The sequence below is a fragment of the Pongo pygmaeus genome, chromosome 2 (genome assembly GCF_028885625.2).
Source record: "Pongo pygmaeus isolate AG05252 chromosome 2, NHGRI_mPonPyg2-v2.0_pri, whole genome shotgun sequence".
NCBI lineage: Eukaryota > Metazoa > Chordata > Mammalia > Primates > Hominidae > Pongo > Pongo pygmaeus.
The window spans coordinates 159,767,720-159,783,018 of NC_085930.1; the positions used below are offsets into that span (position 1 = coordinate 159,767,720).

General features: G+C 42.3%; 1 protein-coding gene across 2 annotated transcripts in view; it reads right to left on the bottom strand.

Annotated features, from left to right (window-relative positions):
- Nucleotides 1-3,219: 3,219 nt before the first annotated feature.
- The window catches only part of CLRN1 (clarin 1), a 45,146-nt gene continuing 33,066 nt past the window's right edge, over nt 3,220-15,299 (bottom strand). Inside the window, exons 3-4 of one of the 2 annotated variants that reach the window (XM_054480269.1) lie at nt 5,151-5,287; nt 3,220-3,928 (exon numbers count right to left, since the gene is read on the bottom strand). In XM_054480269.1, the coding sequence (XP_054336244.1) occupies nt 3,908-3,928; nt 5,151-5,287 (158 nt within the window). In that variant the 3' untranslated portion in view covers nt 3,220-3,907. Of the gene's footprint in view, nt 3,929-4,659; nt 5,288-15,299 lie in introns of those variants that run through there. The other variant, XM_054480268.1, reaches the window with a different exon arrangement.

The window sequence follows — 15,299 nt, forward strand, 5'->3', positions numbered from 1 at the left end:
TAAGTAACAGAGTTCTTACAGCATTTTGTGAAAATTGAAACTCTAGGATAATTTTTATTTTTTTAAATGATTTCCTTTGTTACAAAATTTCATCAGATTTTCCTGTTATGGGTAAACTTAAAAAGCCTTTTCTTAATACTATACTGAAGTTTTAAACAGAAACTAAAGATAGAAAGTCTTAGAGGATATTATTCTCTGCTCTCAACCAAAAATCAAGAAAAAAAATGTATTCTTACCCTTTTTACACTAGCCATCCCAATATTTGGTGCCTTACACATAGCTACATCTGTAGGAGATGCAAGATAAATCCTTTTTGAATAATGAAAAAGGGTTTATTAACTCACATTTGGAAAGAATCTTGAAGGACAGCAGCATAAGCAAAAGTGTTTATTTACTCTTTAGTTATTGATATAGACAATTCACTCTCCGGTCTTCATTTCAGTGGGTGATGGGTAATGTGATCAGAAAGGACAGAGGCACAGAGAGGAGCAAGTGGAGACGGTGCAAGGTGCACTGGCATAGACTATGCCTTGGGAGCCCTACAGAAGCATCTCCCTGGCAGACAGCAGAAGAGCTTTCTTGGAGAATGGGGTCCTGTTTGCTAGGCTAGGCTAAATTAGGCTAAGCTACAGTCACAATCACCAAAAATCAGTGGCTTTACAGAGAAAGTTTATTTACTACTCTTGTACTCTAGTGCAGGGTAGGAGGCCCGCCCCAGTTTTGCAGCCTTCCATCTGGATCTCACAAATTCCAAGGCTGCATGCAGCACCAGAAGAAGAGAGAGCTGGAGGATTGCATGGGATGTTTTTCAGGGCCAGGCCTGAAAATGGCACAGGTCATTTCAACCAACAAGTCATTGGTACAGCCACACTCACATGGCCCCAACTCCAAAGGAGACTGGGAAATGTAGTTTAGCTGTTTAACTGTGCACCAGAGAAGAGGAAACTGGTGAAGAGCACATAGAATTTCCATGGGGGAAAGGGTGACTGCAGAGGAGCAGGGCAAAGGGGGCAGCTATATGGCAGCAAATGAAAGTCTATACAGCTGATTCTCTTGGAGCTTCTGGCCTGGGATGTGCAGCAGACACCTTCCTTCCCTATATTAAGACACACCATTCATTACACTTAGCTAAATAGAAAGATGGCAAATTTAAGTGCAAATCAGACAGCCATGGCATCCTGGAATCCACACCTCTGGATTAGCTATGCTACACTTCTTTGCACAGGCAAAGTTCATGATAAATTGGAACCTGAGGAGAGTGCAACAACAAGGTGGCAGATGCCGTGCCCTGAAATTGCATGTTTCTGGTAGGGCACTGGCTTAAATTACTTGAGGGGCCCAAGCCTCCTTCTCTGTGAACCCTCTTACAAACTATACCAGAGGAGAGAGAGAGAACACTGCTAGCAGGAATTCCCAAGTCTCTCACTCTTCTCTTCAATTGGGTTTGTGGCTCGCAGAGGGAAGAGTGGACTTTTGCTGAGTGAGGGGCACACCAACTTGTAACTCATTCTGTCTACTGCTTTCAGAGCAGGTCAAAATCCCTCAGATCAAGATTCAAGCAAAGAAACAATCTCTTAAGACACTTGCCTTTTAACTGCACCATAGCTAACCCTCACCTCACTTCCACCCTGGGGTCTCTATAACTATTGCCTGATACTATCCAATAGGACTGGCAGGGGAGAGTCTGGAGATTTCTGACTTGGGTCTTTGGACTTTCCAAATAGGCTAGTAAATCCCAGCTCTGAGCTGTGACACCCATGGATGTGTCTGGTTGCCTAGGTGGGAATTTATCACTAAGTCTGTAAATCAAAATATAATTTAATTTGGTTTACATCAGTATTTACAGGAGCAAGAGGGCTTTTTCCGAGGGGAGATTTTGGCCCAGAAGCTGAAACCCCAGTCCCACCCAGTCTTTCTGTCTGCCCTTTACTCTAAATTGACCAGCATTGCTGCGTCCCTTGTCACTGATGGTGGTGGCCAATAAGCCCTGAGCCGGGACCAACTGCCACGTTGATGGGGCTTGAGAATGGGCACATCTCTAGAGCAGATACTGAGCACTGAACTAGTACAGGCCCCAGGATATCTAAATAGAAGGGATGAGGGGCAGCAAGCCTGTTAGAGAAACATGGCCGGGCTTGGGCCTGGTCTTGAAGCAGCATTTCTATCGTAAGAGGTGCACTGTTTTAACTACACTGGATCTTATTGGAAGGAGAGAGGGTAAGGAAAATTGAGAGGCAAGTTAATCCTCCCCCGAGACCCCCGCCCCAATTTCCACCCTCTGGAATCTACCCCTCTGTTCTCATTCAGGCTTCTCTAGGTAAATGGTTGGGACAAATATCCATTCTAGCGGCAAGCCATGCTTACCTTGGAGCTGGTGCACCCTACCGCTGCCAGAGTGCACCCTCTGTCTCCACCAGGGTTAAGAAGGGGTGGTGGTCTCCCTCTCCTAGCCTCTTACCAGGTAAAGGGGCAGAGGGACAGGAGAATAATAGCACTGTCCCGTGCCTTGATTGTGTAAATGTATGATGCTCTGGCCTCATTGAGGGGCCCGGAATACCTGGAATGTGACATGGAAGCAGCTTCCTGAAGGAGCAGACGGGACCACAAGAGCAAAAGACCTCTGCAAACTGTAAGACGCCCAGATGTAAGGAGTGCTCCTCCTCTTCATTCTAATGCACCATCTGGGTCTGTTTTCGCTTCATTCTGAAGCTTGCTCCTGTTCCGGTGAACACGTCTTGCCTTGGCTGGGTCCACCTGGACAAACCTAGGATGATGTTCATACATTCTTCTTGCCATTCTTTCTGGCAGCATCATCAGCACTGATGTTCTCACTGATGACATGAAGGTGTCTGAGACAATGAAACAGGCTCCCCACCTGGCATGGTGTTCTCCTCCCCAGGGCCAGCAGGGGGCCCCGCGACCTTGTGAGAAGGCTGGCTGCCACCTGGGGAGGGAGGGCGGGTCCCAGCAAAATGAACATCATTCCCGGGGCCTTTGATTCCCACCGAGTGGGAACCGCCAATGAGCGTCCTGGCCAGACCCTTCCTCTAAGGGCTCCCCATAGGCCTGGGGACTTTGCGTTTCATCTGCAAGAAGAGAGGGAGACTGGTGCGCTGCTGGTGCCAAGTTGTTTCCTGCTTTATTTTGTGTGCGGTGTGCTCTGCAGGGACCTTTTGAGTGTCTGTCACAGCCCTGCTTCTCCTGTCCAGCCAGGGAACATGGTGGGTTTGCCTCTTAGTTCCTCATTAGATTCTTCAGCAGCTGCTCCAGGTTTTCTTTCTCTTTCTACGGAAAAGAGAACAATTGGAGACTTGTTTTCTAAAGAAAAAAGTCTGGTGTTCGAAGGAGTTTTTCAAAACTCCAAGAAGACAGAGAGGAATCCAATGAGAGTGCAGGGGATACCTGGCCTTGGGGACCTCCAACCAACTCCTCACGTAGGAGACAGTCCTTGTCCTCCTAGCCCACTCCTCATTTCCGGTGCTTTTATACTGGACCATTTCAGCTGAAGACTTACAGAACTGGGCTCTAGCCTGTTACCAAAAAAAATCCCCTTTCTGGCTAGACCGAATTGTAGTCTTCTAGAAATTCTCCATGTGTATTTCCTGATTTAAGGGGAAAAACCAGCATCTGGAAACTCGTTGTGTTCTGATGTCTGCTGGCAAATAGCGAATTGACACCAGAGCAAGTTATTTCTCAGGTATACGGTTGTTTCATCCTTGTAAATAGTTCCAAAGGGAAACAGTGTTTTATTTTAAGGAGTACTTTCAAACCTGTTATATGAGAGCTGCTGAGTACCCAGCACCTGTGGTCAGAGGCCTGGTGATCTGTTTGCTGTCATTCTCTGCCTTTTCCTTGGTGCTTTCTGGAGGACAGCAGGTTGAGGATGAAGGAAGGGTCAGTTCCAGGCTCAGCTGTGGCCTTTAGTCAGCTGCAGATCAATTTGATGGGTAATTCAGGGAAAAAAAAGTTGATCTGGGTCATGCTTGGTGACAGCCAGACCAAGACCAAGATGACACAGTGATACCGTCATAATCCCAGATTTAATATGATTTTCATAATTGCATATTAGTACTCGAGACACTATAGCTAGAAAAACAGCCCCCAATGAGTCATTTTGCATCAAATGTACTAGTAGAGATCATTTTTCATGATTCCTCAGTGGTCCTAACAATTATGTTCATTGAAAGTACTGTCGTGAATGTAATTGGGACTCAGGCACAGGAGGAAAAACACCCTAAGCTTGGTTTTTTCTTCTTTTCTTCTTTGAGAGTTTGCAAATTTTGACCAACAGACATGGTTAATAAGACTATGCTTTTTTAAAGCCTATATTTTATATTTATTTTGTTTTTTAATTTTGTTAGTGACAGGGTCTCACTTTATTGCCCAGGCTGTAACTCGAACTCCTGAATTCAAATGATCTTCCCACCTTGGCCTCCCAAAGTGCTGGAATTACAGGTGTGAGTCACCACCCCGGCCAAAGATTATACTTTAAACAAACTTTTTAAAATGTGTGTTGATACATTTCATAGATGTTCATTTAATACACTACTATTTTAGGAAAGTGATTGCAGCTCAGTTTTCTGAAATCTGGCAACAAATGTGTGGATATATTTGAAATATTATTTGTTTTTATTAAAATATATTCCATGTGCCTTTGATTTCTTTTTGATGGAAAGGCATCTTACACTTTTATATGTATATGTACATATATATATACATATATATATACACACACATATATATATATATATATATATGGAGTAACAATTTGTCGATTCTAGTCAACTGCCTTTGACTACCTGGGTCAAGCAATTTCCCACCAGATAAAACAACTTTTCAAAGCCTTCCTTCTGCTTCCCTTACTTTCCAGCCTGTATCCTTAGTACATAATTTGTAAACATTGTCATGAAGGGTCCTGATGCTTTAATATATGCAGACTAAAAGGATATACAAAATTAACCACATCTAAAAGTGACCAAAGCAAGTCTACTCCCTTGTAAAATTATAGAAAAGTTTGCCTTTCAGTACATTAGATCTGCAGCTACATTAGTTGTTTCTGCATCTTTAGATTTTGCAAAAGGGAACTGAAATCCAGCAAGTCGTATTAGGAGCCCATTCAGAAAATGAACAAAAAAGCAAATGAAAATGACCCAGAATGAGGTGGTATATTTTTCACTTTGCATTTTGTAGACATAAGTCCCTTCTTTATAATTTGCAATTTTTTCTGAGAGGTGGTGGATTTTCACTTCAGAGGCAAACAACATCATGACAAGACAGCCACAGGAGCCTGCAACAGAAGAAACAATGTGTTGGGACAAATATTTCCTGATTGTAAGGGACAGGGAAGAGGGTCAATGTGTAAACCAAGGAATTCTCTTACCATCATCCCCATTTACATTCTCCACGCAAAAAAATTATTGCGTATTTGTAATCATGAGCCTGATTCTTCAATCTCTAGGTGGTAGTGCTTGGGTTATGGTTCTGCTCTGAGTGAAGAAGATTTGTGTGTGTGTGTAGGAGTGCAGTGGGGGGTAAGGAGGTGGTTAGAATTAAGCTGATCTTACAAAGACTGGGAGATATTCCTCTTTGCATGATGTGAAAGCTGAATTGCTAGGCACTTTAAAGGCATAATGGTGGAATCAGGCTACAAAGCAGCCACTGCTATGATGTGGCTTCAAGAGAAAATATTTCTCTGTACTTCACAGGCCATGCAGGATAAATGCCAATCATGCGGCCTCTTGTGAAAGGCCCCAGGCCTCCCTTCAGAAGGGTTACCACGGCTCCTTCAGCTTTCACTTGGCCACAGCTGCACAAAGGAAAACCTGAGCAAAGATAGCTATGGATAAGGTGTTGAGGTGGCGCACATCTCTATTCTCCTTGTTTGTAACAGAATTCAGATTTTTAGCTAGACATGTGAGTGTCTTGAATTAAGGCAGCATTGTTCAACTAAGGGTGGTTGGGGTGTATAGGTGGGAAAGTCTTCTTGAACTATACAGGTGTTAGGGGCCTGTCCTTTCTTCCCCACTTCCTCCTTCCTGTGGCTGAAATATGGATGCAATGGCTGGAGCCCCAGCATACATTTTGGACCAATGTGGCCCCAGAAATGGAAGCCATATGCTGTGGAAAAACAAGAAAGAAGGAGTCTAAATCCCAGATCCTTGGAGCCTCTGGACCAGCCCTGGACTTCAACCTCTAGATTTTTATGTGTGAGAAAAATAAACATTTGTTTTGTTTAGTACACTATTGTTATTTTTCCCCCTCATCTATCACTCATTGGTAGCCTAATTTTAACAGATGTAGCTGTGATTTCGGTGAGATTGCTGTGAGACAGGGGCACTCCATACTGGCTGGAAGCTGGAAACTCTGGTGAGTATCTCCCCTGAAGATGGACAATGGGAGACTTCCAGACGGGTGGATGGCACAGGGAGCAGAAGCAGGTGGCAGGAGGGACCAGATCAGGAGCACATGGGATGACCAGAACTCTACAGCACTTCCACAGCTACTGTTATACCCCAGGCCACCACAATAGGGTTCCAGTTAATAGGAGACTTGCTGAGATGGTTTTCTGCCTTAGGTGAAACCAATTTGGGTTCAAACCCTGATTCCTTTACTTACTATGTAAAAGTAGGCAATTTTAATATTCAGGTCTCAATTTCTTCATCTATAAAAGGCGGTTAATATAAATAAAGCATGATTTGCATTTGGCGTTGTAATTGACACATATAACTGCTTACTAATTGGTAGCTATTCATATGGTTTTTATGGATTCCTTTTTTCTTGCAAGTCCTTATCATAATAGCTTGATTTAGGTCAAACCAATTTGGTTTCAAATCCTGATTCCTCCACTTACTATGTCAAATTAGGCAATTTTATTTCAAATCCTCAGCCCACCCCATATCAGAAACACCTGACTACATCAGGGTAGGCAACACAAAAGAACGTATTACAGTGTCTTTTTTTTTCTCCAAATACTGTCCCACTAATTTTATGTCTCCTTTAGGACAGGTAAATGCTTTTTACTCTTCAGTTAAAGTTAATCCAAATATCCTGGGAGTGGCAACATAATGGCTTGAGTTTCTATTCATTAATTCACTCATTCATTTATTCTTTAGACTTATATGGGGGATAGTTGTGGAGATTTAAACATTAAAGAAAATACCCATGATTTCTGCTCTCATGGAGTATAATTTGGCAGAGGACATAAAATCAATTACTAACCAATTACAGTGCAGGTAATCAAGGGATAGTAGAGGGGCTGTTACTGAGAGGATGGGCAGCATTATGGAAGATTCCTTAGAAGTAGCCAGAAGGAGCAATAGGAAAAGTTAGCTGAGCAGAGGGAGGCTGGACTGTGCGGGGAGAGCATTGCAGGCAGGAGGAGCTACGGTGCAAGTGACAGCCCCCATTCCTTTCCCAAAGGTCAGGCTAGGTTTGGGGTAGAGGTAGAGATTTGGGGGTAGGAATGACGGGAGAGGTGAGCAGAAAAGGCGACATCACATTTCTTCTACTTTAGAATTTCACATAGGACTGGCCCATCAGCTTAATCATCATCAAATAATCAAATAATATAATTTTCTTGAAACTTCACTTTCTACCATCCTCAGAGTGGTAGCTGAGAATATTCCTTTGTAAAATTTTGTCAGCCTATTTTTGTATTCTGAGCTTAAAACCAGAGCTCTCCCCTGGCAAAACTGTATTATTTCTTTATTGTTAGATCCTAACAAAAAGGCTGCAGTGCTGTTTTCTCTTTATCTTTTATTCGAAAATTGTGGAGAAAATGCCATTCCTTTTACCATAAGAGCCTTCTTTGTCTGAGGAGATGGTGAATTTCAGACAGAAGTGAAACACTATTTCCTGAGCACCTGAAAGGAAAATTCAAGCTCGGTTTCCTTTTCAAGTTGTTAAATATTTTAAAGGTACTACTTTGTTAAGAAGACAGCATTACAGCAAGGCTGTATTTCAAATTCTTAAAGTAAAAGTTACTTGGGGTGTCATAAGACTCAAAGCCTTTTGCCATAGCTAATATTTCAAGCACACAGCCCCCAAAACAAAGTGTGCCATCTAGTAGTAGAGAGGACAGTCTGAGATCTTGCTCTGGATTCTAGAGTTGATCATGAGGTCAACGTTGTCGTTTCAGGGACAGAGGATAGAAACCCAGCCTGAGTCTCATAACCTTTCAATGACTGCTAAGAGATATGAAGGGAGACAACTCAGTGTGAACTTGGGATATTTTTGCTTCTCTCTGTCCATGGCTCTAAAAAAGACATGGGATCAAGGATAACTATTTATGACTTACGGACCAAAAGATACACATGAAGAGTTTCTCTTTGTGGCGTGGCTGCTAAGGCTATAAAAGAAGTGTGTAAGGGATATAAGTGATGTGAGAATAGGACTCAACCTACACTCTTCCAGTATGATCCTTAGAATCCAGCAAGAGGGGCTCCTGCTTTGTGCCCCACATTTAGAGGGTTCTGCTCTGTCTTCTGGAGAGGTTCCTTCCCACAGCATGAGGAATCCTTGAAGTCAATAGAACATACCCGTCTGGCGTGCCTGACTCACATTTTAGTCCATACTCCTGGGACTCCAGAATTGACTTCGTAAATAGCCCTGAGCCCATTTTCAAGACCTATGTGGTCATTTCTCCTGGGTCAGTCCTCCCAGGGTCAGAGGGTGGCTGAGGAATAGCTGTTTCAAGGGGCATGGTCAGAGCTTGGATACATGGTGCAATGTCCACACGCCTATGCTTGAGGCTCTTTACCATGTGCAGTGGAGCCAGGCAGGGGAAGAGAAGTGGGTTTTCATTCACACTCTTGCCCAAGACTTCACAAATGGTAGGATCAGTCCTACATGTCTCTCTCCTCTTTTTCCCAGTTATCCATGTACACCAAGAGCCCAAATTCACGTGATGCCAGTTGGACAGATTCCTTATGTGTCTGTCCGTCTGACCAACACTGCTCCTGCTCCCAAGAAAGGTTAGAATAAACCAGGACTTTGGAAATCCTGCCAAACCTTGCTGGAGCTATAATTTGGAGTATAACCAGGCACAAGGCCCAGGTTTTGCTACCCAGTGTCTTACTCAATGACCTACAGCCATTTTTCCTTTCATCTGTCTGATTTCCCCACCATCTGGCTGGTACTGTAGGTTTTTTTTTTTCTTCCTTTTAATGACTTTGATTACTGAGTTAATTTCTGACTGAATAGGATAGCTGAGTTATAGGGCTGTCACACCATGAATGATCAGTCAATTAACAAACGTTTGTAATGTGCTAGACACTGCACATTCATGACTCTCCTCTGACAGCTGTCTGAGACTGCAGAATTGAGCACTGGTCTCCTCCAGTCCTTACTATATGGGGAATGTAGGACATGGCCAATGAGAGTTGCTTCTTCAACCCTGCATGACCCTGAGGGCACCTATGCTTTTATGAGTGGGAACACCCTGCCAGGATCTGTGGGAGTCCAGAGGTTTGGGTCCTCGAAGGGGAAGAAATCTCTGAAATGTTATTCTATGATCAGTAAGATCATATTTTGGGAAACAACAACTTGGAATTTCAATTCAATTTAAAGTAATGATCAACATTTTCAGAAAGCTTTCAACACATCATCTTCAATTGTCTTATAGGTGACAGATATTAGGGGCATTTCATTGCCAATATAGAATGATAAATTGATAATTTCCTTTTCAAGGAATATTGAGAGATGATAAATAGGTGTGGGAAAGCCATAACTTTACAAGTGTAGGTGTTAATTTTCTCTAAAATTATGTAAATGTCACTAGAAAGTTAGTAATTGAAAGTAAGGTCACCAGCAATGATTTCTTCCCCAAATAGAAGTTGTTCTGACTCTACACTGCTCCAGAGACTGATGGCTACCATCTAGAAAGGGACAGAGGGACAAGTGAAGTGAGTTAATACCAAAGAGTAGATTTTGAGATTGTGATGGCAAGCAATTTGCTCATGTGTTTCCAAAGGATAGATGTAGATGAAGGAATATCATCATTGAGTCTAGCCTTTTCACTTTATCTTCTGTAATGGAAAGTTGAAGAGCCCATATCTAACCTAAGTTTTACAAATGTTATGTTATTGAGAAGGATGATTAATGCAAAGAAGAAATGGTCTAAAAATACAATATTTATCTAATTTGAATTTATTTTCAGAAATATATCTGAAAATATGACATTTTCAGAAGAATGTCATTTGTTACCAGAAAATACGCAGCTACCTCTGTTTTATTCACTTATTCAACAACTATTTATTGAGTGCCTGTTGCACTGTTGTGGGAACTGGGGGTACAGCACTAAATGAAACAGGTACAAATCCCTTTCTTCACAGAGCTCTCAGTGATGGAGACAATGGAAAGGGAGAGCGAGGCAATAACTTGATAAGTACATTCAATGGTTTTTCAGAGTGTGATATATATTAAGGAGAATAAAATAAAGCAGAGAGCGGGGATAGGAAGGCTGGGGAGGGATGGCCAGGGGAGGCCTCGTAGGGAACATAACATTTAAGTGTATCTTGAGAGAAGTGAGGGCGTGAGAAGGTAGATATTTGGAGGAAGATTATTTCAGGCTGAAGGAAGAGTGAATGCAAAGAAAGTAGGTGGTTTGAGTGAAGAGGGGAGGAAGGTAAGGGATAGAAATAGGTGAGCTGTCTGTGTGTGTTTCTGAAGTGGATACATCAAGTGGTGCTTTGGAGGTCAAAGCAAGGACTTGGGTTGTGACTCTAAATGAAACAGAAGAGAAGACATACATTCTGAGTAGGGTAAGAATCTCGTTGCAACTGTGCTAGAAAATGATTAAGCATTTCCTTGCACAAGGTCATGGCTGGGCCATGTACAAAATAAATGAAACACAGTCCTCCTACCACACCCTGGACATGAATGACCTGCAATGTGATTCCTCACAAAACTGCCCCTTTAGCCACTGCCCTGCATATGGGAATGAAATTCTTTGCCCATTGCCAACATCAGCTGTCTAACATTACTTCTCTTTTCCTTCTGTGGTCTCTTTTCTAAGTTCTATGCTGAGAAACTAGCAGAATATTTTCATTACTGGGTTTTCCTGCCACAAATCCTTTATCCTTCCTCAGGCTCTGCGGCTTTGATGACTGGACAACCCTGTGTCTCTTTCTTGAACTCCTGAAAAACAGCTCCTTCATAAGGATTGGCGTGGAGATAAGATGCAGATTTATTTTCACCACCAATTGCAGAATAATGTGCCCCAGACATATTTCAGAGTCCAGGGTATTATTCATAGTGAAACTGATATATAATGTAAGTGTTCTGTTTTTGAACTGTTCTTTATTTTCTTGTCTTTGTGTATATGAATGTGCTTATGTTCCATGCCATAGCTGTAATTATCATAATTAATTAGGCCCATACTAGGAGCATCCTCTTTTTAAAGAAAGGCAGCAATTTTGTTTGCCCTGCTTGGCATAACTCATAGCAGACACTATATGTAAGAGAAGGCATAACTCATGATGCTGTGTGTAAGAGAAGCTATATGTAAGAAAGCCTATATATAAGAGAATAATTATAATCATTGCAAATGGTAACAAACACAATTTGCAATAAGTCCACATTTTGGTGGTTTTTATCACCTCCAAAAGGCCTGAACCAATACCTTTCATGTCATTCTCAGAGAGTATTCACAGACCTACTAGGATGTTCTACCACTGATCCATGTGAAGTCTGCCAGCTGGCCTACTGTCTTTTACATGCAGATCTAGGTAAGACTCTCTCCCATCAACTGGGAAACATCTAGAATGCAATATATAAAAGGCCCCCACTCACATATCACTGCTGCAACTAAAAACTATGAATCTAATTGCTTCTATACTCAGCTCCCTCTTTTTTGGTTCTCTCTCTTCTTCTACCTCCTTAAGTTCTCTCTCTCTCTTTCTCTTTCTCTCTCTCTCTCTCTTCCACTGTATTATAAATCTTGAGGGAAGTTTTTTCACTCCCTTTTCCCTATTCTGCTTTCTCCTGCCCGCACCTGTATTACAGGTGGCCACCTTTACACAAAGCTCACTGCTGACGGTAATCTTGAAACATTCCCTCTGGGACACCCATAATTTCCCAGTTTTCCTTTTTCCTCTTTCTCTTTGGATATTGCTACTCAGTGTCTTTTACTGGCTTCTCCTCCTCCTAAACCAAAAAATTAACTGTCAGTGTTCTTCAGGAATTGGTCCTAGGTCAGTTTTTATCTATGTGCCTTCTCTCCATAGGTGATCTCATCCAATTTTATTGCTTTACATAATATCTATATCCGAATAATGCCCAAATGTACGTCTTTCTTCTAGACCTCTTCACTGAACTCCAGATTCATGTAACTGACTATTTACTTGACATCTCCACTTGGTGGTCTCATAGCATCTCAGACTCGATGTGCCCCAAATGGAACACATGATTTTTAGTGCTGAGCTCTTCTCCCCACCTCTTTCTTGCCCTAAACTGCAAGCCTGCTCCTCCCTTGTCTTATCCATAATGCCACCACTATTTATTAGTTGCATAAGCTACCTAAAAAAACATTTTTAATATACTTTCAGAATGTTTTTAGAATCCATTCATCTTTTTCCATCTCCAATGCGATGGTATTGTCTTTCACCAGACATTTCTTAAAGAGGTAAATCAGCTATCAGACATCTTTTTAAAATCTTTCAAAAGCTTTTCATTGCAATTAGAATCAATTCTAAAAGACTTACCATGGTTAATGTTTAAGGTCCAGCATTAACTGGTATCAACTGATCTCTCTAACCTCATTTTTTCCTTGTGCCATTTCCCCTCACTACCCAGCCCCTAGCCACATTGGCCTTCTTTCGGTTCCTACAACAAGCAGACCTCTTTCCCTAGAGTCTTCAGTGTTCTTTCTCTTCTACTTGGGATGTTCTGTGAAGGTTCTGAGTTCCTTCTTAGCTTTAGAACTCAGCTATTGGAGCAGTCTTCCCTGACCACCATCTCAAAGCCAGATCTCTGCTATCTTTCTCTTTCATAGCAACTTGTTTATCACGCTCATTGTAATTATTGCAAACTGTAATCACTTAATTATTTATGTACACTTTTGAAATTAGATGAAATTTTTAAAAGGTGTCTGATAGATGATTTACCTCTTTAAGAAATGTCTGGTGAAAGGCAATACTATTGTGTATTATAGCAACCTGTTTATCACCCTTATTGTAATTATTGCAATCTGTAATCACTTAATTATTGATATACACTTTTGTTTGACTCTCCCACTAGACTACAAGCTCCATGAAGACAGCATTGTGTGCCTGATTCACTGTGGGATCACCAGTGCCTATTATAATGACTGGCACATAGTGGGCACTTAGTCAATGTTTGACAAATACGTGAAATATATTCACCTATGTTGCAACCCTCAGTACTGGCTACAAATTAGAATGACTCCAGAGAGCTTAAGGTCAAATAGCAGTGCCCAAGCCCTACCCCCAGAGACTATATTTAATTAGTGTTGTGTGAGACCCGAGATCAGTAGTTTTAGAAAGTTCTTCAGATGATTCTAATGTACAGTCGAAGAAGAGAATCACTGCCCAAAATGAACTATGGGGGATGATGAAGGTATTACTAAAATCCTACCTTGGGAAAAAGACTTCTCAGCATCAATTTATAAATGACAAGATGAGAAAGAGCAAATTGGCTGATTTGCATGGGTTTCATGCAACAATATTACATGGAGAATGCTGAGGAATACGAGCTAAACTGGAGATTATGAAAGTGGAAGAAATGTCTGGTTCAGGAGGCAACAGAATATGAAGCCATAAGTATGAGTGAGCTGTGTGACTGAAGCCATTGCTGGCCTGGTCCAACGGGTTGCTTTCTTTCCTTTTCTACCTGCGGGGTCTGGCATGCATCACATTGGGAGATATAAGGAGATGCCCATAGCAGTACTCTGGGCAGTGTGGAAAGGTCCAGATAGACAATTGGGAGGACTTCTTTTCCCTTCCCTTCCCTTTCCCCTTTCTACATGCCCCAGGATGCCAAGTCTTGGGTGCCTATCCAGCAGGGAAGTAGACAGTTGAAGAAATGACCATAGAATGACTTCAGCACAAGGAGCGGGGAAGCTTAGGGAACCTGAATGTGAGTAGGGAGGAGAAAAAGAGAAAAGAGGCCCAAGGAGGAAAGCATTTTTCTTCTCTGCTGATGGTGAGCACTGCCACCTGGGCAGCACACACTGGCAAGAGAAACAAGAGAGATGAACCAGTCAGTGGATAAGAGCTGACCTCTGGGGTCTCTTAATGGAATGTGACTCGTACTTGAAATAAAGGACCCCTAATACAGTCTCTGGCCTCTGAGTGTGTGACGCATTGGCTCACATTTAGAATGTTTGGGATAAGGGCTACAAACCTACCCTTACACAATTGGGGCTTAGGGCCAGGGTCTGCATGGACATTACAACTGTGACTAAACACCTTCCAAAGTTCCAAGGGCTTCTGGGTACCATATGAGATTTAAGGGGAATGAGGAAGTCTGTGATTCCAAAGTGACCTGTTTATCCTCAGAGGTCACAAACTGTCAGTCCATCTGACCCTCAAACATGTTTTGTTGTCGTAACAGGTTTTTTTTTTTTTGAGTTATTGAACATTTTGATATTTAAAAATAAGTATTGGGGGCTTAGAAAAACACTGGGTGATCTAAAAACACTGGCCTTTATCCTCTGCAAGACACAGATCTGGAGCTGGCTCCTTCCCTTCCTTTCTCCCCTTCTCTTCCTTTCTCCCCTTCTCTTCCTTCCCCTGATTCACAAACCTTTATTGAGCCCATGCTTTTACAACAAATTTGAAGGTGGGTGAGACAGAATAGAATGCAGGCACAGGTCCTGATCATTCCCGCATATATTTGTGTGCTCAGGTTCTCCTTGCATTCAGCCTGGCCAAAGGCAGAGATAGGATCTGGGATTTGGATTAAATTTTGTATTCTCTGAGTCATCTTGCTTTTCAAATGCTGTTAGTTTGGTCGTCTGTCAGAACTGTCAAATAATTTGTCTTCCAAATGTGCTGTTCTTCAGAATTTCATTCAGAAGCTGGAGCGCTAGACGGCTGTGCTAATAAGCTGTTGCGTCTCACCTTCACTCCAGCTTTGCTTTTCTCTGCTTTATGATGCCAGGTCAAGACTCCCCAAACTAGTTCTGCCTTTTCAGCTGTTTTCTGTCAAACACGAGCACCAGGGGGAGAGAGAAGACAAGAAAAGAAAAGGGAAAAAGGCCCACACCTTCCACTTCACTTGTAGTTCTCCCTGGTGGCAGCAACTGGGGAGTTTCCAGCCCTTTCCCACACTCCCAGAAA